This window comes from Saccopteryx leptura, chromosome 5, assembly GCF_036850995.1.
Source record: "Saccopteryx leptura isolate mSacLep1 chromosome 5, mSacLep1_pri_phased_curated, whole genome shotgun sequence".
Lineage (NCBI taxonomy): Eukaryota > Metazoa > Chordata > Mammalia > Chiroptera > Emballonuridae > Saccopteryx > Saccopteryx leptura.
Window position 1 is genome coordinate 120,077,888 of NC_089507.1, and position 25,564 is coordinate 120,103,451.

At 38.0% G+C, this 25,564-nt stretch overlaps 1 protein-coding gene across 6 annotated transcripts in view; it reads left to right on the forward strand.

Annotated features, from left to right (window-relative positions):
- Nucleotides 1-25,564, forward strand: part of ODAD2 (outer dynein arm docking complex subunit 2) — a 224,608-nt gene that overhangs the window by 22,753 nt on the left and 176,291 nt on the right. For 5 of the 6 annotated variants that reach the window (XM_066386871.1, XM_066386873.1, XM_066386872.1 and 2 more), the window contains 6 exons: nucleotides 2,097-2,289; nucleotides 3,233-3,339; nucleotides 3,518-3,654; nucleotides 6,641-6,757; nucleotides 22,285-22,481; nucleotides 23,294-23,386. In XM_066386871.1, coding sequence (XP_066242968.1) covers nucleotides 2,097-2,289; nucleotides 3,233-3,339; nucleotides 3,518-3,654; nucleotides 6,641-6,757; nucleotides 22,285-22,481; nucleotides 23,294-23,386 — 844 coding nt within the window. Of the gene's footprint in view, nucleotides 1-2,096; nucleotides 2,290-3,232; nucleotides 3,340-3,517; nucleotides 3,655-6,640; nucleotides 6,758-22,284; nucleotides 22,482-23,293; nucleotides 23,387-25,564 lie in introns of those variants that run through there. The other variant, XM_066386877.1, reaches the window with a different exon arrangement.

A 25,564-nucleotide genomic window follows, 5' to 3' on the forward strand; every position in this document is an offset into this window, starting at 1 on the left:
CCATTGTGGTCTTAGTTTCTGATATTGTATTTGTCATATCCGACTGATTCTTTTTTAATATTTCAATATCCTTTTTTATACTTGCTATTTCTTTATTTAGGTGTTCGTGATAACCATCCATTGTTGTTCTAAGATCCTTAAGCATCCTTACAATCATTATTTTAAACTCTGCATCCGGAAGTTTGATTATTTCCATATCACTCAGTTCATCTCCAGAAGGTCTCTCTTGTGGTTTCATTTGGATTGCACTTCTTTGTCTTCTCATTGTGCCTGGGTGTCTGGGTGTTTTCTTTGTAGAGCTGGTTGAGTCTAGGCTTGGTGTTGTCTGCCTCTAGTTTTTACTTGTGTTGTTTCTAAGTCTTCTTGGGTTGGCATCAGGTATTATTTGTAATCCACTTTAGGATTTGGGCCTCTTTGAAGTCTTGATTTGTTTGTTTTCTTTTTTTTTTTCTTTTTTTTTATTTATTCATTTTAGAGAGGAGAGGGAGAGACAGAGAGAGAAAGAGAGAGAGGAGAGACAGAGAGAGAAGGGGGGGAGGAGCTGGAAGCATCAACTCCCATATGTGCCTTGACCAGGCAAGCCCAGGGTTTTGAACCGGCGACCTCAGCATTTCCAGGTTGACACTTTATCCACTGCACCACCACAGGTCAGGCTGTTTGTTTTCTTAACAGGTGATTGTCTTGTTTTCTGATCTCAGCAGGGGGCTTATTTGAAACTGTATCCAGGAATGTGGTGGGTGTGACCTGAGGCTCTGAAGTCCTCTTCTGCCAGTTAATCTCTCTGGGGGCGGGTTGCTTTCTCAGCTTCAGTAGGGGGAGGTGTATCTCAGATCTCCAAGGAGACCTGAGTTACTGCCCCTCCTCCCCACTTCTTGTTTTCAGCTGTGTCTTGTTGCGGTGATTGGAGCTGGAGAGATGTCTGTATCTCTGTGACCTTGAAGTACTTTTGTATTTTTCTTTGTGGAAGGATCAGCCCCTCCCCCAGTTATGGCCACCTCCAGCACTGAATGAGTCAGCTTTTTATGTCATCACCTATATTCCTCTTTCCCTCATCATCCGTCTCTCTCTTTCTCCTTTCTTTTTGGAAGACAAGCGGGCCCTTTCAACACACCTCATTCCCTGGTCTCCAGGTAAGTGGCTGTGAGCAGTATTTACTGCTCTTTTTCTTGGAATTGAGAGCCCAGCCTCACCACACACACCCCCCCCCCGTTCCTGTAAGCAGGGGATATTCAGGTGCTCCCTACCAGGTTTGTTGTGGCTTCTTCTTTGCTCCTTGATTTTTGAAAGCTGTTCTTGTAGTCCAGATTTGGTTTTTCATGCTGATTGTTCATAAATTAGTTTATAATCCAGTTCGGTGGTGTGAGCTGGGAGTCTGTGCATCTGCCTACTCTGCTGCCATCTTCAGGTCTCTATTTTAACTTTTATCAAATTCTTTTTTTATCATCTCTAGGATCAACTTGCACATCTCTGCCAGCCTTGCTCATGAGTTGATTTTTAGTTATTTGCTATAATTTTGGTATGTGTGTAAATACTGGTTGGATTACTTTATTCCAACTCTAGTATCAGGAGGCATTGAAAATGAACAGTTTGAACAGGTGGAAAAGACCAGCAGGAGATCTGTAGACCAAGAGAAGCTTGCCATTTGGGGAAGAAACATGCATTTGTGGATTATGAGCACTGGGGCGTGTGTGTGCATGCACACACATACTTCTAGTGATGATTCTTCTAAGAGGATGAGTATTTCTCTGTCTTCAAATCAGTTCTGAATGTATTGATATTAATTGAATGCCTGTTCTGAATAATGCCTATTGGTCAACTCAGGAAAAAAAAGAAAAAAAGGAATGTCTTGGCTTTTGTCCTATTAGGGAGATGACATATAGCTGATATTGCTATAAAAGATAGAACATCTCAAAAGGTATAAGAAAGTTCCCAAGTCCAGTCAAACTGAGAAGTGGACATGGATTCAAATTGGCTCAGTTAGAGAATGCATAATGAAAGAGACACAATTTAGTGAGCTTCAATGGATTTGTTTGACTTTATGTATCTTATAATAGAAGACAAGAGAATAATTTTTATTTATTTACTCTTTTGGTCAGCTAACAAAAATCCTGTAGCAAAAATCCTGGGCTTGGATTATAATGCGATGGAAGAAGGCTACTCTACATTAAATATCCTTGATGAAATTACCAAAGCTGATGACCCTGACAATGCGACAAAGAGGAAGATTGCCATGCTGCTTATGCAACTGGATCTGCACCTCCTCGATTATTCTCTAAAACATGTTTCATTGTGAGTATTTAAAACAAACTTCTAAAAATTAGTTACAAAAAGTGCTTTCAGATTTTTAGGGCAAAAAATCCCCCAAGAAAAATAAAGTATGGAAGTCATTGCTATTGATTGAACATTCAATTCTATTGGAATAAAATTTTAGTTTATTGCATAGATATTTCTGTTCTAAAAAATAAAATTTGTTAACATTGCCAAAGTGTTCCAGTGGGGTTTCATTTAATTCTGAAGACATTTAGTGGCCTTAGACTTTCAGTCTCTTAAATGAAGACTCTTAGGTAAATTATTAAATTATAATGCAAATATCATGTAGAGTTTACCAGGTTTAAAATTTGTTCATTTTTTTTTTTGCCTGACCAGTGGTGGTGCAGTGGATAGAGCATCAAGCTGGGATGCTCTTAGGTTCAGAACCCTGAGGGTGCCAGCTCGAACATGAGCTCATTGATAAGATCCCAAAGTTTCTGGCTTGGCTCAAGTTCGCTGGTTTGAGCCTAAGGTTGCTGGCTTGAGCCAGGGGTCACTAGCTTGACTGGAGCCCCCAGTCAAGGCACATATGAGAAGCAAGCAATGAACAACTAAGCAATGCAGCTACAAGTTGATGCTTCTCATCTCTCTCCCTTCTTGTCTGTCTCTCTCTCAAAAAAAACAAATGTTCATTTTTCTAGTGTTTCCTAGTATTATAGTATTATTGTTAAGAAATAAAGCAAATATTTAAGTATGTTTAATGCTGTATTAAACACAAGTCAGTAATTCACAAGACAGGTTTGAGAATGTTATGAGATTATAACATGCCTAAAATTAATTACAATTTTGTTATTGTTGTATAATTAAACTGTAATTTTAATTTATAAAAAATATTTCCCATGACATATTGGAATGTCTTCATGTATATTTTGTAGAGTCTGTTTTAAAATGTTTTAATTGAATGCCTAAACATTTATTTCAGAGGAATATGTTTAAACCCAGCAGCAATTAAGCACGAGGTAGAACTGCTCAAACATTTCTCAGGAAAAGGAGAACAAACAGTCTTGGAATCTATCAACTATACCTCAGGTTTATGTTTTCTCAGAGTCATTTATGTTATAGATGTTTTCATATTTATTTTTCACAATGCTTCTACAGCTACATTGGAATATAATATTTAAGAAAATGAAAACAATTTTAATAAAATATATGTTTTTGGAGCCAAACATAGTTTACAAAACTCTAAACTGATTGATATTTGGTTTAGATTATGAATTTTCAAATGGATGTCGAGCCCCGCCTTGGAGACAGAGTCTTGGGGAAATTTGTTATGTGCTGATAAAGCCACACGATGTTGAAACCTTGTGCATTACTTGTAGTGCAGAAGGAGTCTTTTTAAATGGTGTAAGTAATTTTTTATTATTATTTTTCTTTCTTTCATTTTTAAATTCAGTGAGAGGAGGCAGAGACAGACTTCTGCATGTGCCCTGACTAGGATCCACCTGGAAAGCTCACTAGGGGGCAATGCTCTGCCTATCTGGGACCCTTGCTCCATTGCTCAACAGAGCTCTTCTTAGCACCTGAGGCTATGGAGCCAGCCTCAGCACCCAGGGCCAACTCGCTCCCATCGAGCCATGGCTGTAGGAAGGGAAGAGGGGGGGAAAGCAAGATGGAGAGGGGTGGAAAAGCAGATGGGCGCTTCTCCTCTGTGCCCTGACTGGGAATCGAACAGGGGTATCCACACACTGGGCCAACACTCTACCACTGAGCCAACCGGCAAGGGCCTGTAAGTAATATTTTAGAAATGGCATTGACACTGGTGCCTAGTGTGGTGCCTGTAAGTGCAGATTTGTCTCTAGGATTGAACTCCAGTGACCACGGAAAATGAGATACTGTTCTATGAGATACAGGCAGATCCGTTTGCTATGTGTACTTGCTGGGCCAGTCCAGAGTTGTCTCAGAATTAGCCCAGCATTCCCCATCACAGATCATTAAGTCAGTCTTCTAAGACATGACCTTCCAAGTGACTCATTCTACTTCAAAAAATGAAAACCTTCTTAACATAATCAGTGACACAAATATTAAAGGAAAGAAAAGGCAAACAAGGAGCACTGAGATAACACAGGAGTAGTAACTGCAGCTCCTGCCCTAAGAGTTGAGGGACAGAGGGAAGAGGAGGAGGGGTTGTCAAAATGTGGACACCTGGAGAAGGTGCCCCATGAAGCTGGGACCCTGATGGCTGGGGAGGGGGCAGGGCCAGGCTGCGCTGGTACCTAGGATCTCAGAGGAGGGCCCTTGCAGAGCTGGACTTAGACTTCTGGGAAGTAGATTCTGGTTGCCTTGGTGATGGTGCCTTAGGAGCTCACGGGAAAGGTCCCCACACAACTGGGACTTCTGCCACTGAGGAATGGTCACTTCCAGAGCTCTGGTGGCCTTCATGACACTTGGGACCCAGACCTCTCAGGAGTGAGTGCTACCCAATTAGTGCTAGTACCTCAAGGAACTCAGAGGAGGATCTTGGCAGAGCTAAGACCCAGCTCTTTGAAAATGGTGTCCTGATACACCGACGAGGGTTTTATAAGGGAGGGGTTCATGAGCCGTGTGCTGGGACTATAGGGGGGAAAGGCCTCTGGAAATTAGAATCAACTGTTGCTACTGGAAACAACTGCCACTGTCTGGGTGTGAGACCATTGCTAGTTGACTAACAGGAGCAGGGGAGAAGTAGGAGGCAGCGCGTCCTTTCTTTCACTTCCTGCTGACTGAAGTGGACCCATGCTGGCGAAGGAGGAGCACGTTGTTACAGAGTGCCAGCCCTAGTACACAGAGCAGAGCGTGGATGGGTGAGCTCCGTATTGAAAGGGAGACAGCATGGGGCCTTCTGAATTTTCTAAGTCGAAAAGCTTTGAGTCTCATACCTGTTCGCTAAGCTTAGCTAGGAGGAGCTCAGCTTTCTCCTCACAGTCCCTTGCCCTTGGTGTCTTCTTCAGGGTGGTTTTGGGTCTCACCAGCAGAATTCTGTAGGGAGGACCCAGACCGTCCATGGGGACCCAGCTCTGCCAGGGGACTGTGTGGAGAGTGGTCCCACCTGGGCTCAGCTTGGTGTGCAATCGCTGGTGCTGCTTCTTGCTTGGAGGCACCTTTTCTCACACCCCTGGGTGCTCTCTTACCAGCGTGACAAAGCTCACTTCTGCCACAGAGGGAGGGGGAAAACCTAACTATGAATTTTCTTTTGGTTTGTTTTGCTACTTTAGGAAAGTGAAATATCTCCAATTAGAAAATAAGAGATTGAAAAAGGAATAATTTTCTTTGACCTTCTAGATTGGGACAGGAAGGAGTCTATGCTTCTTATAAAAGGCTCTTGATCCTCGGAACAGTTTATTTGATGTGGAAACATCTAAACATTCCTCTCAGTTTAAAATGGAAACACAAGGAATATGAAACTATGCAGTAATTACAAGATGTATAGCACACTACAGTTATATGTATATATGTTATATATACAGTTACATGTATAACCCACTAGTTACATATATATATATAACTATGTACATATATATATACACTGCTCACAGAAATTAGGGGATCAGGGAACGTGCAGATACTCTAGTACTTTCAGCCTTTTGTATAGTGCATTTTCACCAATGAAGTAAAAGTTGGTTTTGCATCTCATTTACATAATTGAACAACTTTCTTTGACTTGTCGTTTGCTTTTCTGATGTTTTTGTTTAATAAAAAGAATCAAATGCTTCTTTTTTTTATTGCTTCGTATTCATTTTGAAACATCCCCTAATTTTTGTGAGCAGTATATATGTGCACATAAACATATATCCATATATCCATATATATTTGGTTAAGAGAGAATAATAGGGGTAGGAAAGAAGAGGGACAGGAGGAAAAGAAAGAAGAGAGACAAGAGAGACAGAGGCAGAAGGTGGAGGGACAGGGGGTTGCATGGAGATCATAATGCTAGAAAACAAGCCTAGAGCAACTTGGCTATACACACAGAACAAGAGCTGTGCAACAAGCAGGAACATAGGCTTTTCTGTGGTGACATTCTAATCTTGGGGCCTTTTATGACTTTGTGAAAGGCTCTCGAGGTCATAATGCATTTCCACATTAGAGGAGCGCAGAGGGAAGGAAGCTGGGGTCTGTGCTGAGCAGCAGCAGCCCTGCCTCTCAGATGGGTGCTCAGTAAGTGCCTGCTGCGTGAAGCAGTTAATAGGCACCTTCAAGTTCAGGAGGAAGGGTTTTGCGGTGACCCTTCTTGTCTAAGGACTGCCCCGTGGGTCCTTCAGGGGAGAAAAGTGATGTGTACTTGGACTGTGATGTATTGATCAGTTTCCTGTATTACTGTCACATTGATAATAGCACCAAACGTTTTCTCCCAAAGGGCAAAACAGATGGTGAGGGAGAAATCAATTATGAGCGAAAAGGAGCAATTTATAAAGACCTTGCCACATTATTGAAAGAAAAATCAGCAAAATTTTCAGAAAATATGTCTAAAAAGGTAAGTTTTACAGTCTCTTTTGAACTGTCATAAAATTGTATTACTTGATAACAATTTTCTAGAGTATAAAAAGTTGGAGTAATTCTGCCTTTTGTTGGACACTACTTTTAATTATTAGAGTGTTTTATACAATGTGAAAGGAATATGGTAAATGTAGTACTTTAACACTGTTTCTCATTTTCTTTAGGTAGTGGGTGTGATATTTTTTTCACTTTTCATCTTCCCTTTTGAATGGATAACACTGAAAATATGGCCTCAACCTTGTTAATGAAGCCTAGATGTTTTGATTATTTTCATCCTGTGGTTACTACCTACCTGCATTGTCTTAAGTGTGTCCACTGAATGTGCATAGAGCTGTGCTGCTTTTCTGTCCTCCATGGTTTTCAAAATAGTGCTGAACAAAAACATCAGTCAGCAGAATAGCTTATTAAATACAATTTTGGTTAAAGCTGATATGGGTGGGAAATGATATGCAGGGACCACTTGTACAAAGGTGCAGGCTGTTTGAGATGGTCCGTCAGGTCACTTTCGTCCTGACCCCGCCCCGCCGACGGCTGTGTCCCCTGCGAGCCTGCTCCTGTCTTGCTGTGCCGCTCCTCTCTGCATGTCCTGGGGGAGCTTCTGGTTCCTAGAGGCTCATCACCCACTTCCCGGACCCGACTTTTCTTTGTTGTTGTTGATGTTATTATAAAACATATATATAAAATGCAAAATTTGCCATTTTTATCATTTTAAGTGTATCATTCAGTCATAATTAATCACCTTCACAGGCAACCATTACTGTTGTCTCTTCCAAACCTTTTACATCATCTCAAACTTAAACTTGTACCTATTAAGCAATAACCTCCCAATCCTCCTTTTCCCATCTCCTGATAAACTCTAATCTACTTTCTGTATCTATATAAATTTGCCAATTTTAGAGATTTTCATAGAAGTGGAATCATATGGTTGTCCTTTGTGACTGGCTTATTTCATTGAGTATAATATTTTTCAGTTTCGTCCACGTTGTGACATGTATCAGAGCTTTATTCCTTTTTATGACTGAATAATATTCCACTTATGTATATCCCTTATTTTGTCCATTCATCTATTGATGAATGCTTGGGTTATTTCCACTTTCTGTTTATTGTGAAAAATGCTGTGAATAATAGTATAAAAGTATCTATTTGTGTCTCTGTTTTTAATTCTATTGGCTGTATACCTTAGAGTAAGATTTCTGGGTCATATGGTAATTCTATGTACAGTTTTTGTTTTAATTTTTTAGAAAAATTATCCTTAAACTTTGTTTTTTATATAATTTATTCAATATCTATTCTGAGTAATGTGAGCCTTGAAACTAATATTCCTTCTGTCATTTTATCAGGTTTTGTTGTTTGTTTCTTTGATTAGTATGGATATATGACCACATTTTTTGGAGATAGATTTTTTTAGAGATATCAAATTTGGCTATTGTTGCTTGAAAATAGTATTAAGAATGTAATATATATTCTTACAGGAAAATGGGAACTACTAGCATTTACATGACTAGCACAGAGTAAATATTATTAGATTAGTCATACTGTACAACTGTAAAATATAGTTACAGCAGTCATTCAGGTAAATGCAATATATATTCAGATAATTTTATCAGTAGAGAAAGGAATTGATTTTTTAAAGGCCCAGACTTTTCTATTGGGGTCATTGAGTTTAAGCCCTCCAGTGTATATTTTGACTAAAGGACAATGTGTGTTTGTCCTGTATCAGAATTTAAAAAACTAATTATTAGTTAATGCTTCCAGTCACTTAAGTATGAGTGAGTACAGTGGATAACACCTTTAATATTTCTGTCATATTTAACTTTTTTTTAAGTAAGGAGAGAGGGGACAGAGACAGGCTCCCACATGTGACCCAACCAGGATCCACCCGGCAACCCCCATCTGGGGCCAATGCTCGAATCAACAGAACCATCTTCAGCGCCCAGGGCTGACACTCGAACTAGTTGAGCTACTGGTTGTAGGAGGGAAAGAGAGAGTGAAAGGGGGAGGGGAAGGGTGGAGAAGCAGGTGGTCACTTCTCCTGTGTGCCCTGACCGGGAATCGAACCCAGGACATCCACATGCCAGGCCAATGCTCTCCAACTGGCCAGGGCTGGAATTTTTAAAATTTCTTTTTCTTGCATAATTACTGTGGCTAGAATTTGTAGGGTTATGTTAAATACAGGTGATGAAAGCAGGCTCCTTGTCTTATTCCTGATCTTAGTGGAAAAGCTTTCAGATTAAATATGATATTACCTGTAGACTTTTTTATATAGTATATGGCCTTTATTATGTTAAAGATGTTCCTTTCTGTTTAGTTTTCCTTTTCCTGGTGTGTCCCATTATTGTGGAAAAGCTTCCTGAGTAACAGAGACACATAGAAGGGAAAAATTGAGGGTTTTAAGCATGTGTGAAAATACCTTTATTCTTCTCTCTCAGTTGTTGTTTCTACAATGACAGTTTAAGAGTAATTTTATTTAAAAATTTAAAGGCATTTTTTATGTAACCTTTTGTTTTGGCCTTTTGTCATCTAATGAAGTCTTTAGGATTTTTCTTTTAGTCTTGATATTCTTTAGGTTTCATGATGGCATGGTGCCAGTTACTTTTTTTCATTGGTGATGACATACATTCATAAAAAATGAGAAAATATTATTGGTGTTATATCTTGAATCATTTTTTTCCACTCTGTTCTCTTTGGAATCTTACTTTTTGGATGCTGGGCCTCTGTCTTGATCCTCTGATTATATCTTTCCTGTCACTCCCCTGTCCTTTCTATAAATACTCCTTTACTTTATCTCCCAAACATTTGTACATGTCTTAAAAATTTAAACGTTCTTATTTTTAACGTGTTAATGGATATTTATTTGTTGTATAACATAGGCTTTTATTTCTCTTGGGTAAAACCTAGGAGTTAAATAGCAAGGTCATATGATAGTTATATGTTTAACTTTCTAAGCAACTGGTAAACTACCTTCCAAAGCAGTTGTAATATTTTACATTCATTCTGGCAGTGCATGAGGGTTCCAGTTCTTCCAAATAGTGATTAGTATTGACATGGTCAGTCCTTTCCTTTTAGACTCATTCTTATAGATGTATGCTGGTGCAGCATTGAATTTTTTTTTTTTCAGGAAAAGAGAGACAGGCGGGGTTTGGGGGTGGTGAGAAACATCAATTCATAGTTGCTTTCCTTTTAGTTGTACATTGAGCTTGGAACATGTCTTCATCAGGTATATGTCTTCTTGCTCAAGCCAGCAATATTGGGCTTTTCACGCCAGCTATCTTTAGGCTCAGGTTGGCAAGATTTGGGATTGTGAGGATGATTCCCCTACTCAAGCCAGCGACCCCATGCTGACAAACCTGCGCTCAGAGCCAGGGACCTCAGGGTTTTGAACCCAGGACCTCAGCCTTTTAGGGTTGACATTTTATTCAGTGCACCACCACAGGTCAGGCACCACATTGAATTTTAATTAGCATATCTTAAATGCATGTTTTCATATGCTTATTTGTTGTTAATATATTTGGTGTGTTGAAGTGTCTATTCAGATCTTTTTTTAATTTTTTATTGGATTTTTTTATTTCTTAAGTTGTGAGAGGTCTCTGTATACATGCTTGACTTATATACTCTGTCAGATATATGATTTGTAAATATTTTTTTCAGTTTGTGGCTTCTCATTTCATTCTCCAGAGAGGATCTTTCAAAGAACAAATGTCCTTAATTTTGATGACGTCCCACTTATTATTTTTTTATAGTGTTGTATCTAATAGGTCTTTGTCAAACCCAATGTCACCAGTATTTTTCTTCAGTGTATTCTTCTAGAAGTTTTCAAATGCTCTATTTTATATTTTAGACCTCTAATGCATTTTAGTTTATTTGGGGGGCATGAGATACGGATTAATGTTCCTTTCCTTTTTCTTTTGCATGTAACTATCTAGTTGTTTCACCACCATTTGTTGAAAAAAACTATTGAATTACCTCTATTCTTTTGTCAAAAATAGTTACTCATTTGTGTGGGTTTACTGTATTTCTGTTCCTCTACTCTTATACCAATATCACACGGTCTTGATTACTGCAGCTTTATACTAAGTCTTGAAGTCAGGTGGTGTCAGTCTTCCACTGTGTTCTTTTTCAAAGTTGTTTGGCTATTCTATATCTTTTGTATGCCCATTAGAATATTAAAGTCAGCTGTTCATTTACTCATAAAAAGCCCGAAGGATTTATGATTGAAGTTGTGCTAAAGCTGTAGATTAATTTAGGCAGGATTTACCCCTTAACAATATTGAACTTTCCAATCCACGAATATAGTAACGTCTCTCTGTTTATTTATGTTTTATTTAATTTCTCTCAGCAGTGCTTTGCTATGCATCAGTCTTATGTGTCTTTTGAAACTGTCTGTATTTCATATTTGGGAGCTATTGTTAATACTAGTTTTAAAATTTTGATTTCTGATTGTATGTTTCTTCTGCATAAAATGCACTGAATTTTTGTATATTGATTTTATATCCTGAAACCTTGCTAAACTTATTAAACTAGTTCTAGTATCTGGTTTGTGGATTCCAGAGGGTATCCCATGTAGACACTCATGTTGTCTGTAAATAAAGATCATTTTTACCTCTTCCTTTCCAATCTCTTCTTTTTTTTCTTAATGCATTAGCTGGAACCTCCAGTATAGATCTGAATAGATGTGGTCTCTTGTTCTTCATGGAAAATGGAAAACTTTCTCATTAAGTATGATGATAACTATAGATTTTTCACAGGTGACATTTATAAAATTGAGAATGTTCCCCTGTATTCCAAGTTATTGAATACTTTTATTAGGAATGAATGTTGGATTTTATCAAATGATAGTTCTGTACCTATTGAGTTAATCATTTTTTTTCTTTTTTAGTTCAACATAAATTACATTGATTTTTCTGGAACAAACTTTATTTGTTCAGGATGCATTATCCTTTTTATATATTTTTGGATTTAATGTCCTAAGATTTTATCTAAAAAGTTTTGCATCTCAATTTATAAGATTATTGAGATGTAGCTTTCTTTTCTTTAATATCTTTGTTTGGATTTGGGTTCAGGATAATACTGGCCTTAAAGAATTAGTTGGGGAATTTTATATTCTCTTCAATTTTATGAAATGTTTGGTATTCTTTCTGTCTTAAAAGTTTGGTAGAATTCACCACCTAAGCCTGAATTATTATTTGTGAGAAAGTTTTTAACTACAAATTCAATGTCTTTACTAGTTACAGGGCCATGCTGGTTGTCTATTTCTTCCTGAAGAAGCTTTGGTAAATTGTCTTTAAAGGAATTTGTCCATTTCATCTAAGTTGTTCAGTTTATGGCATAAATTTGTTCATATAATTCTCTTATTAGACTTAATATCTGTGGAAACTTCAGGTATTATCAACTCTCTCATTTGATTGATAGATTATTTAAAAGTGTTGTCTAGTGTACAAGTTTCTGGATATTTTCCTATTATGTTTCTGTTACTGTTTGATTCCACTGTGGTCAGAGAATATACTCTGAATTATTTTTATTTAAAAAATTTTTTTGCCTGTTTGTTAGTGGTGCAGTGGATAAAGCGTTGACCCGGAACACTGAGGTCACTGGTTCAAAGCCCCAAGGTTGCTGGGCTCATCAGCACAGGGAAATCATTCATATGATCCCAAAACTCTCCAGCTTAAGCCCCAAAGTTGCTGGCATGAAAAGCCCAAGGCCACTGGCTTGAGCAAGGGGACACTGGCACACCCCAGTCAAGGCACATATGAGAAGCAGTCAACATACAACTAAAGTGAAAGCAACCACAAATTGATGCTTCTTACCCTCTCTCCCTTCCTGTCTCTCTCTCCTTCCTGTGTTTGCCTCTCACTTTTTCAAAAAAAAGAAAAAAATTGGTTGAGGTATGTTGTATGACCTAGCATATGGTCTATCTTGGTGAACAGGTTGTTTGTATGCAAAATAATATAATAATTAATAAATAATAATACAAATATAAGTTGTTTGTGAACTCACAACTATAAACCTACATTTGCCACACCTTGTATTTTTTAGATGCTTAAAAAGAATGTGTATTCCGCTGTGTTGAGTTGTGTGTTCTATAAATGTGTATTAAATCATGTGGTTTGTGGTGTTGTTGAGTTCTTGTGTTTCTTTATTGATTTTCTATTAGTTGTTGAGAGAGGAGGTGTTGAAGTCCTCCAACTATAATTGTGGATATGACTATTTCTCTTTTAGTTTTATCTGTTTTTGTGTTAGCATATGCATTTAGGATGGTTATGTCTTCTGATCACAACATTACATAGTGTCCCTCTCTGTCCTTGGTAATTTTCCTTTTTCTGAAGTGTACTTGATGTCATGTTAAAATAGCCTCTTCTTCTTTCTTTTAACTAATATTTGCATAGTGTATTTTTTCTCCTTTTACTTTCAAGCTATCTATATCATTATATTCAAAGTAGGTTTCTTGTAGCCAGCATATAATTGAATCATTTAAAAAAAACTTATACTGGAGTGACGTCAGAGAAATGGCACCATGAGGGGTGCTCCTGATATCTCCCCTGAAATTTCAACAAATTCAATAACTAGAGACAGAAAAACAATCTCAGGAGCATCTGAAATACACATACAACAAACAAAGGTATGATTGTGTGAAAAGGTGGCTGAATATGTAATCCACTCTGAAGGAAATAAAACAGAGAACGGAGTATTCTGCTTTCCTCACTGATCTGAGGAAGGGCTATTTTCGCTTGGAACTGAGAGGAATAGAGGGCCAGGGGGGAGGGAAGAATCTGGATTAGGGCAGATGTTCAAGAATGCTATATCCATCAAAGCTATCCTTCAAATATGAAGGAGAAATAAAACCATTCACAGATACAGAAAAGATGAGGGAATTTATCACCAGACAACCCCCACTTCAGGAAATACTAAAGGGGATTTTCTGACCAGACACAAAGAACAAAACAAAACAAAACTACAAGTAAAAGCTCTGTCAAGATCACAATAAAAACAAGATTAATCTGTGACAAAAAAAAGGGGGGGAGAGGACAAAGATTAACAGTAGCAAAGGAGGATGGAGTGCAGAAGCACTCATGAGATAATGTACTACCATGAACATGATATGTATCCTTTCTATTACTTAATGGTAACCACCCCTGAAAAAATCACCACAGAAACACATGGCTTAAAAAAAGAAGTAACAGAGGAAAGAAGTATAGAATACAACTGAACAGAAACAAATGATAGAAAAACAAAAGAGAAGAACCAAACAAGATGCAAAGCTATCAGAAAGCAATATCTAAAATGGCAATAGGAAACCTTCAAATGTCAATAATTACACTAAATGCAAATGCATTGAATTCACCAATAAAAATACATAGAGTAGCAGAATGGATTAAAAAAGTAAATCCAACTGTATGCTGCCTTCAAGAAACACATCTAAGCTACAAGGATAAGAACAAATTCAAAGTGAAAGTTTGGAAAATGATTCTCCAAGCAAATAACATACAAAGAAAAGCAGGTGTAGCCATACTCATTTAACAATGCTAAGTACAAGACAACAAAGGTAATCAGAGAAAAAGATGGTCATTTCATAATGATAAAGGGGATATTGAATTAAGAAGACATAACAGTTCTTAATATATATGTACCAAACCACGGAGCACCAAAATATATAAGATAGCTACTGACTGACCTAAAATTAAAAACCAACAAAAGCACAATCATACTTAGAGACCTCAATACACCACTGATGGTTCTAGATCATTCATCCAAACAGAAAATCAATAAAGAAATATCGGCCTTAAATGAAACACTAGAACAATTGGATATGATAGACATCTACAGGACATTTCATCCCAAAGTGACATAGTATACATTTTTCTCCAGTGTACATGGAACATTCTCAAGAATTGACCATATGTTGGGCAACAAAAATAACATTAGCAAATTTAGAAATATTGAAATTATACCAAGCATATTCTCTGACCATAAAGTTTTGAAACTAGAATTCAACTGCAAAAAAGAAGTAAACAAACCCACAAAAATGTGGAAATTAAACAACATACTTTTAAAAAATGAGTGGGTCAAAGAAGAAATAAGCGCAGAGATCAAAAGATACATACAAGCAAACAAAAATGACAATACTACATATCAGAATCCTGGGATGCAGCAAAAGCAGTAATAAGAGGGAAGTTCCTATCACTATAAGCCTATATGAACAAACAAGAGAGAGCCCAGTAAACAACTTAACTTCATATCTTAAGGAACTAGAAAAAGAACAAAAGCAACCCAAAACCAGCAGAAGAAAAGAAATAATAAAAATCAGAGCAGAAATAAATGAAATAGAGAACAGAAAAACTATAGAAAAAATCAATAAAGAAGCTGGTTCTTTTAAAAAGATCAAAAAAATTGACAAACTCTTGGCAAGACTCACTAAGGAAAAAAGTGAAAGGACTCATATAAACAAAAGCCAAAATGAAAGAGGAGAAATCACCATAGATATCATAGATATACAAAGGATTATTGTAGAATACTATGAAAAACTATATGCCACAAAATTTAACAATTTATAGGAATGCATAAATTCCTAGAACAATACAATCTTCCTAGACTGAGTTATGAAGAAGTAGAAAGCCTAAACAGACCCATAAGCATGGTGGAAACAGAAACAACTATCAAAAACCTCCCCCCAAATAAAAGTCCAGGGTCAGACGGCAATACTAGTGAATTCTATCAAACATTCAAAAAAAGACTTGGTTCCTATTCTACTCTAAGTCTTCCAAAAAATTGAAGAAGAAGCAATACTTCCAAACACATTTTATGAGGACACCATAACCCTCATACCAAAACCTGGCAAGGACAACACAAAGAAAGAAAACTACAGACCAATATTTCTAATGAATACAGATGCTAAAATACTAAACAAAATACTAGCAAATCGAATACAACAACACGTTAAAAAAATAATTCACCATGATCAAGTGGGATTCATCCCAGAATCACAAGGATGGTTCGACATTTGTAAAACAGTTAACGTAATACACCATATCAACAAAACAAAGACGAAAACCATATGATCCTATCAATAGGTGCAGAAAAGATATTTGATAAAATACAACACCACTTTTATGTTTAAAACACTTAACAAAATGGGTATAGAAAAAAAATATCTCAACATAATAAAGGCCATTTATGATAAATCATCGGCTAACATCATATTAAATGGCATAAAACTGAGGACTTTTCCTCTAAAATCAGAAACAAGACAAGGTTGCCCACTCTGTCCACTCTTATTCAATGTAGTTCTAGCCAGAGCAATCAGACAAGAGAAAGAAATAAAAGGCATTCATATTGGGAAAGAAGAAGTAAAGGTTTCACTTTTTACAGATGATATATATGATCCTATACATTGAAAACCCCAAAGACTTCCCCCCAAAACTATTAGAAACAATAAACCAATATAGTAAGGTTGCAGGATACAAAATTAATATACATAAGTTTATTGCCTTTCTATATGCCAACAATGAAACATCAGAAAACAAAATAAAAAAATAATGCCCTTCATGATTGCAACAACAATAAAAAATATCTAGGAATAAACATAATAAAGAATGTAAAGGACCTATATAATGAAAACTACAAAGCATTGTTAAGGGAAATAAAAAAAGATACAATGAAATGGAAAAATATTCCTTGTTCTTGAATAGGAAGAATAAATATAGTCAAAATGATCATATTACCCAAGGCGATATACAAATTCAATGCAATTCCCATCAAAATTCCAATGTCATTTTTAAAAAAAATGGAACAAAAAATCATCAGGTTTATATGGAACTATAAAAAACCCCGAATAGCCAAAGTAATCCTAAGGAAAAAGAATGAAGCTGGGGCATTACAATACCTGACTTCAAATTATATTATAGAGCCACGATAATCAAAACAGCATGGTATTGGCAGAAAAATAGACACTCAGACCAATGGAACAGAATAGAGAGACCAGAAATAAAACCTCATGTATATGGTCAAATAATCTTTGGTAAAGGGGCCAACAACATACAATGGAGAAAAGAAAGCCTCTTCAATAAATGGATCTGGGAAAACTGGAAAGCCATATGCAAAAGAATGAAACTCAATTACAGTTTGTCCCCTTGTACTAAAATTAATTCAAAATGGATCAAAGACCTAAATATAAGACCTGAAACAATAAATTACATAGAAGAAAACATAGGTACTAAACTCATGGACCTTGGTTACAAAGAGCACTTTATGAATTTGACTCCAAAGGCAAGGAAAATGAAAGCAAAGATAAATGAATGGGACTACATCAGACTAAGAAGCTTTTGCACAGCAAAAGAAACTGACAACAAAACAAACAGACAGCCAACTAAATGGGAGATGATATTTTTAAACAACAGCACAGATAAGGATTTAATATCCAAAATATACAAAGAACTCATAAAACTCAACAACAAACAAGCAAACAATCCAATAAAAAATGGGAAGAAGACATGAACAGACACTTCTCCCAGGAAGAAATACAAATGGCCAACAGATATATGAAAAGATGCTCATCTTCATTAGCTATTAGAGAAATGCAAATCAAAACTACAATGAGATACCACCTCACACCTGTTAAATTAGCTATTATCAACAAGACAGGTAATAACAAATGTTGGAGAGGCTGTGCAGAAAAAGGAACCCTCATCCACTGTTGGTGGGAATGTAAAGTATTACAAGCACAATGGAAGAAAGTATGGTGGTTCCTCAAAAAACTAAAAATAGAACTACCATATGACCCAGCAATGCCTCTACTGGGTATATACCCCCAAAACTCAAAAAATTGGTATGTAAAGACACATGCAGCCCCATGTTCACTGCAGCATTGTTCACAGTGGCCAAGACATGGAAACAACCAAAAAGCCCTTCAATAGATGAATGGATAAAGAACTAGTGGTACATATATACTATGGAATACTACAAGCCATAAGAAATGATGACATCGGATCATTTACAACAACATGGATGGACCTTGATAACATTATGCTGAGTGACATAAGTAAATCAGATGAAACTAAGAACTATATGATTTCATACATAGGTGGGACACGAAATTGAGACTCATGGACATGGACAAAAATGTGTTGGTTACTGAGGGGTGGGGGGAGGGGAGGGGCATAAAGAAAACCAAATAAAAGGTGATGGAAAAAATTTGACTTTGCGTGATGGTATACAACATAATCAAATGTCAAAATGATCTGGAGATGTTTTCTCTGAATCTGTGTACCCTAATTAATCAATGTCACCCCATTAAAATAAAAAAAAAGAAAGCTTATTTTGAAACTCTGTTAACTGATTGGTGTGTTTAGGTCATTTACTTATTGATATGTTAGGGCTTAAGTTTGTTGATTTAGTTTTATTTTCTGGTTATTCCTTCTCTCTCTCTTTTTTCTTTTGTATTTTTCTGAAGCTGGAAACGGGGAGAGACAGTCAGACAGACTCCCGCATGCACCCGACGGGGATCCACCTGGCACGCCCAGCAGGGGCGATGCTCTGCCCACCAGGGGGCGATGCTCTGCCCCTTCGGGGCGTCGTTCTGTTGCGACCAGAGTCACTCTAGCGCCTGGGGCAGAGGCCAAGGAGCCATCCCCAGCGCCCGGGCCATCTTTGCTCCAATGGAGCCTCGGCTGCAGGAGGGGAAGAGAGAGACAGAGAGGAAGGAGAGGGGGAGGGGTGGAGAAGCAGATGGGCGCTTCTCCTGTGTGCCCTGGCCAGGAATCAAACCCAGGACTTCTGCACGCCAGGCCGACGCTCTACCACTGAGCCAACCGGCCAGGGCCTATTTCTTCTCTTTTTCATTTAAAAAATTTTATTGAATTTGTTGGGGTGACATTGGTAAATAAAATTATATAAGTTTTAGATGTACAATTCTTTAGTACATCATCTGTATATTACATTTTGTATATTACATATATTACACTACCCCAAGTCTCCTCCTTAATTATCCTTCCTCTGCCCTCCTTCAACTCTCCCACCCTCCTTTCCGTCCCGCAATCTCCACACTGTTGTCTGTCTAAACATTTTTTCCTTTGCTCAATCCATTCACTTTTTTTACCCAGTCCCCCAACCCCCACCACTCTGATAGCTGTCATCTCTTCTCCATTCAATTCTGTTTTGTTTGTTTATTTTGTTCATTATATTTCATATATAAATGGGATCATATGGTATTTGTCTTTCTTTGACTGGCTTATTTCACTTAGCGTAACAATCTCTAGGTCCATCCATGCTATTGCAAAAGGTAATTTTTTTTTACAGCTGAGTAGTATTCTGTTGTGTAAGTAATTGCTTGAATATTATTTTGCATTTCATTTTGATTTATCCATAGCGTTTTGAGTGTATCTCTTTGTATAGATTATTTTGTGGTTATTCTAGGTATTATATTACATGATACATACACGATTTCTCATAATCTACTTTACACTTTGCCAGTTTGTATGAAGTATAGAAATACTATCTCCCTTTAAGTTGCTTATGCTTATTTATAATGTCTTTATTTCCTCCACATACATGGATAACTAATGAGACAATGTTATAATTTTTGCTTCAACTGTCAAACGTCATTTAGAAAACTGAAGAGGTCTTTGGTATTTTCCCCTCCTTTTATTCTGACTGTTGTTTCTTCCTTTCTGATGTTGCAGGTTTTCTTCTTTTTCCTATCCTTTTTGAGTAAGAACTTAAGAACTCCTCTAGGGAACGTCTGTTGGTGGCAAATTCTCTTAGCTTTTACCTAAGAACATCTTGAATTCTACTTCATTTCCAAGGAATATTTTCACTGGATATGGTATTCTGGATTGACAATTCTTTACTTTTCAGCATTTGAAAAATGTCCTAGTCCTCCTGGCCTTCATGGTTTCTCATGAGAAATCTGTTAGTGTAATTGTTTTTCCCTTATAGGTAAAATATTGTTTCTCTCTTGACGCTAAGAATTTTCCTTGTCTTCAGTTTTACGGTTTGATTATTATGTGTCTTGGCGTGGACTTTATGGGTTTTTTTGTGTGTTTAGGTTTTTTTCAGATTCTTAAATCTTAGATTTATGTCTTTTTCCAAGTTCTGGAAAATTTCAGACATTCTTAGAACACATTTTCAGTCTGACCTTCTTACTCTACTGGTTCTCTGATGAAATGCATGTTGGATTTTTTGTTATGCACCCATTGAGGCTCTGTTCATTTTTTTCCCAATCTGTTTTCTTTTTGATGTTCAGCTTGGGTGATTTTGCTTGCTTTTTCTTCACATTAATAGATTCTCTTCTGTTCTTTCCATCTTCTTGCTGAACCTATCCAGTGAGTCATTTTGGTTTGTAAACTTCAGTTTTGAAATTTCTATTTGGTTCTTCTTTATATCTTATGTTTATTTGCTGAGACTTCCTAGTTTTTATTTTTTTTTTATTGATTGATTTTTAAAGAGACAGAGAGATAAAGGGGAGAAGAGAGAAGCATTCATTTGTTGTTCCACTTAGCTGTGCATTCATGAGTGGCTTCCCAAAAGTGCCCTGACCAGGGATTCAATCCACAACTTTGGCATTTCAGGATGACGCTCTAACCAACTGAGCTAACCGGCCAGGGTTAGTACTGTCTAGTTTTTCATTTGTTTCAAGTTTCCATAATTGCTCACTGAAGCATTTTTATGATGGCTGCTTTAAAATCTTGTCAGATTATTCTAACAGCTATTTCATCTTGGTATAAGAGAATATCTATTCATCATCCTTTCTCATTCAAGTTGTGATCTTCCTGGTTCTTGGTATAGTGTGTGATTCTTTCTTTCTTTCTTTCTTTCTTTCTTTCTTTCTTTCTTTCTTTCTTTCTTTCTTTCTTTCGTTCTTTCTTTCTCTCTCTCTCTCTCTCTCTCTCTCTCTCTCTCTCTCTCTCCCTTCCTCTCTCTCTCTCCCTCCCTCCGTCCCTCCCTCCCTCCCTCCCTTCCTTCCTTCTTTTCATGAGAAGGAGAGATAGTGAGACAAACTCCCACCTGTGCCCTGACTGGGATCCACCTGGCAACCCCCTCCTGGAGCAGATGCTTTGCCCATCTGTGGCCATGCTCACAACCAAGCTATTTTTAGTGCCTGTCCGTAGCTGAGGCTCCATGGAGCCATCTTCAGCACCTGGGGACAATGTGCTGGAACCAGTGGAGCCATGGCTGTGGGAGGAGAAGAGAGAGAGAGAGAGAGGAGAGGGAGGGATGGAGAAGCAGAAAGGCACTTTCCCTGTGAGCCCTGACCTGGAATTTAATCCAGGACATTCACTTGCCGGGCTAATGCTCAACCACTGAGAAAACCAGCCAGGGCCACTGTTAATATTTTTACTTCAGTAAAATAATATTTTAAGGCCCTGGCTGGTTGGCTCAGTGGTAGAGCGTCGGCCTGGCATGCGGAAGTCCCAGGTTCGATTCCCGGCCAGGGCACACAGGAGAAGCGCCCATTTGCTTCTTCACCTTTCCCCCTCTCCTTCCTCTCTGTCTCTCTCTTCACCTCCTGCAGCCAAGGCTCCATTGGAGCAGAATTGGCCTGGGCACTGAGGATGGCTCCATGGCCTCTGCCTCAGGCGCTACCATGGCTCTGGTCGCAACAGAGCGATGCCCCAGATGGGCAGAGCATTGCCCCCTGGTGGGTGTGCCCGGTGGATCCCGGTCGGGCGCATGCAGGAGTCTGTCTGACTGCCTCCCCGTTTCCAGCTTCAGAAAAAGACAAAATAATAATAATAATAATAATAATAATAATATTTTAGAATGATTAAAAACAGAGTATTTTACATTTATTTTTACTGTTTCTGTAGATTTTTCTTTTTTGCAGATCCATGTTTCTATCTGGTATGATTTTCCTTATAATTGAATAACTTCATTAACATTTTTATAGCACTGACTTCCTTTGACAGTGAATTCTCTTGGTTTTTGTTCATCTGTGAAAGTCTTTATTTTTACCTTCCTCTTTGAAAGATTCATTTTTGTTTGTTTCAGTATAGAATGTTGGGCTGACAGGTTTTGTTTTGTTCTGTTTTTCCCTTTAAGTACTTAAAAAATATAATTCTCTTATTGTGGCTTACATTGTTTCTGATGAGAAGTCTCTTTTAACTCTTGTTTCCTTCTCTATTTGTTTCTTTCATCTCTGGCTTGGTAAATATGTTCTCCTTATCCTTGGTTTTAGCAATTTGAATATAATAAGTTCCAGTCAATATAGGGTTTGGAATTAATGTTCTCCTCATAGTGGTGAGGTGTGAGGAGGCTCAGTCCTGTGGTTGTATCTGAGTGTGCTACAGTATAAGTGAAGTTTAGGAACATCACATTTCTGTCAGTCTAACTCCAATGGAGGCCCCAGTCCTGCAGTTGACCTGTTTCCATTTGTGTTACTAAGCAACACAAGTAAGATGTATCTCAGACTTCCTTTTCTGAATTTATCACCAATGTTAATGTTCAGATAGCATTAGGTAACTCAGAAGTACTATCATTTGTAAATATGACTCTTAATTTTTTCTTTAATAAAAGGAGGCTAGATTTAATGAAAAACTGCAAAAGGAAAAACAACAGCCTGCTGAGACAGCTAAGAAGGAAGAGGCCGCTGCTGCTCCTACACATTCAGACAAGAACTCACTGGAGAAGCATCAAATTAATTTTGGAAAGAATCGAATGGCCAAGAGATTAGAGCCAAGTTTAAACTGGAAGATCACTGGTGATTTCAAAGAGTATGTAGACATTGCATGATGGGATTTTTAGAACATCTTCAGTCACCGAGTTTCCCTAATTTTTCATGTAACTTTATTTCATAGTAGGAAAATACAGAGTAGTAAAAATATATCTCCCTCCAAAACACAAGTTGATTCCTTCCTTCTACTCTGCATGTTTCAGCAGAGACTTAACCTTCCCCAGGGTGTATGTGTGCGTTCTGTGAAGGGAAGGGCAGAACGCAGTTCACTTTCATGTGATTGGTGAGGTAGGACAAATAACATGTGAAAAAGATGATAAAACACAGGGACGGAGAAGTCATGTGGGCTGTTCTGTGAACTGGGAGGTGAATTTTTAAATTCAGCTTTTTTCATGTGCTTGTCTTTTTCCCAATTAAGGACTTACTTAAGTATTTAATGAAAACCAAGTAGGTCCCAAGGACTGTGCTCCGCCTGGGAACACATAGAAAATCAGAGACAGGCCCTCCTGGAGCATTGTGGGGGGAGGGTGAAAAGTAGGTCACTCAGGTCAGGGCCGTGGGCAATGGGTGAGAAGGTCCAGAGCGAAGGATGTACAGCAGGGCAGCCACCTGTGAGGACCTGCTCCCACTGCAGAAGGGCAGAAGGATGCTGAAGAGTTGTCTTTCTGTCATACAAAGTGCACGGCTGAGCTTGAAGGAGAAAGCATGTCGGGTGAGGCTGGAACTCATCATCATTCTTCTGTGTCAGGAAGCACATCCTTTCGGTGCATGAAAATATTGGAATATTGGTATACATTTCTAATTTCAGTTTCTGTTAATCAGCCTAAAGGAATTAATAAAGGTTGTTTTTAGGCAAAGACTCTCACTAAGAGACATCCACGATGACAAACATGGAGGAAGACTTGAAAAGTTAGCACCATCTGTCTCAAAAGCACAGGTAGCTCGGTGAGTTTCTGCTAACATGGTCAGTTCTTTAAAGCCGTTTCTTACACATAGGGCTACCTAATGTTAATTAATATCATTCTTACTATTATGTTGGGGTCCTAAGATAGCTATACTGACAGTTACCTGGAATGTTATAAAAATTATAATATTTGGTTTTTTTTAGTGCAGAGTTGCTGGAAGAAATGACAGAAATATCACATTATAAAGTTTTCACACTAGGGGAAGATAAAAACAAACTTTAGGATACTCTACTACATTTATACTGTTTTGGAGAGAGCTACATAATAAACTCTTCCATTTATTTGACAAATTTTTCAGCTTTTTTTTTTTTAATTAAGTGAGAAGCAGAGAGGCAGAGAGATAGACTCCCACATGGGCCCAATCAGGCAAAGCCCACTAGGGGGTGAGGCTCTGCCCATCTGGGGCATTGCTCCATTGCAACTGGAGCCATTTTACTGCCTGAGGCAGAGGCCATGATGCCATCCTCAGTGCCTGGGCCAACTTCCTAAGTGGAGACTTGGCTGCGGGAGGGGAAGAGAGAGATAGAGAAAAGGGAGAAGGGGAAGGGTGGTGAAGTAGATGGACGCTTCTCCTGTGTGCCCTGACTGGGAATCAAACTCGGGACTTCCACACACCGGGCCAGTGCTCTACCACTGAGCCAACCAGCCAGGGTCATCAGCTCTTTATTTTGAAATAATTATAGTTGCATAAAAGTGCTGAGACAGTACAGAGAGGTCTCATCTACGCTTCACCTAGCTTTCCCCAGTGGTTACATCTTGGGTAGCTATAGTACAAACTATAGATTGGCCCTGGCTGGTGGCTCAGTGGATAGAGCGTCATCCCAGCATATGGATGTCCTGGGTTAGATTACTGGTCAGGGCACACAGGAGAAGCAGCCATCTGCTTCGCCCCCCTCTCCCTTCTCTCCCTTTTGCAGCCAGTGGCTCAGTTGGTTTGAGCGTGGCCCCAGGCACTGAGGATAACTCCATTGGAACACAGCAGCCTCAGGTACTAAAAATGGCTCTGTACTTGAGCACCAACCACAGGTAGGGTTGCCAAGTGGATCCCAGTTGGGGCACGTGCAGGAGTCTGCCTCACTATCTCACTTCCTCTCACCTAAAAAACAAAAAACAAACAAAAAAAAGCCCAGGAGATTAATACTGGCACAATGTATGTGTATACTTCCATGAAATTGATCACATATGGATTGGTGTGGTGACTGTGGCAATCAGGAAACAGAACTGTTCCATCACCACACAGAGCTCCCTCTGGCTACCCCTTTCTAGTCACACCCACATCTCTCCCCCTATCATTCCTGATTCCTGGCAACCATTAGTCTGTTTTTATTTCTATAATTTTGTTATTTTGGGAATATCATACAAATAGAATCATACATTTTTGATACTGGCTGTTTTTTTCATCACCATAATACCTTTGACATTCAGCCAAGTTGTTGCATTAATTGTTTGTCCCTTTTAATTGCTAAGTAGCATTCCACGGTATGGATGTACCATAGTTTAATTATTCACCTATTGAGGGAAATTTTATTCTCGTTTTTTGGTTATTAAAAATAAAGTGGCTGTGAACAATCATATGCTAGTTTTTTATATGGATGTCAGTTTTCATTTTTCTAGGATAAATGCCTAATTGCTGACACATATAATAATTATGTGTGTAGATTTTAAAGAAATTGCCAAATTCTTCCAGAGTAGCTGTCCCATTTTCTTATCTTACCACAATGTATGAGACTCAGTTTCTTCTTACCTTTGCCAGCATATGGTGTTGCCATGTTTTTTATTTTAGCTGTACTGCAAGATGTGTAGTGATGTCTCATTGTGGTCTTAGCATTTCCCTGATGGTTAGTGATGTTGAACATCTTTTTATGAGTGTATTTCTGGTAAGTTCTTCAGTGAAATGTCTCTGTATGTCTTTTACTTATTTTCAATAAGATCATGTTTTTGTTGTTTTTAGTGTTGAGTTTTGAGAGTTCTTTGTTAATTTTGGATATCCTTTGTTAGATATGTAGTTTGTAGATATTTTCTCTTCCTTTTCCTTGTCTTTTCATTCTCTTACTGTAGGGCCTCTCATAAAACAAGTTTTTAATTTTGGTAAAGTTCAATTTATCAATTTTTCCTGTTATGGATTGTGCTTTTGATGTCATGTCTAAGAACTCTTGAG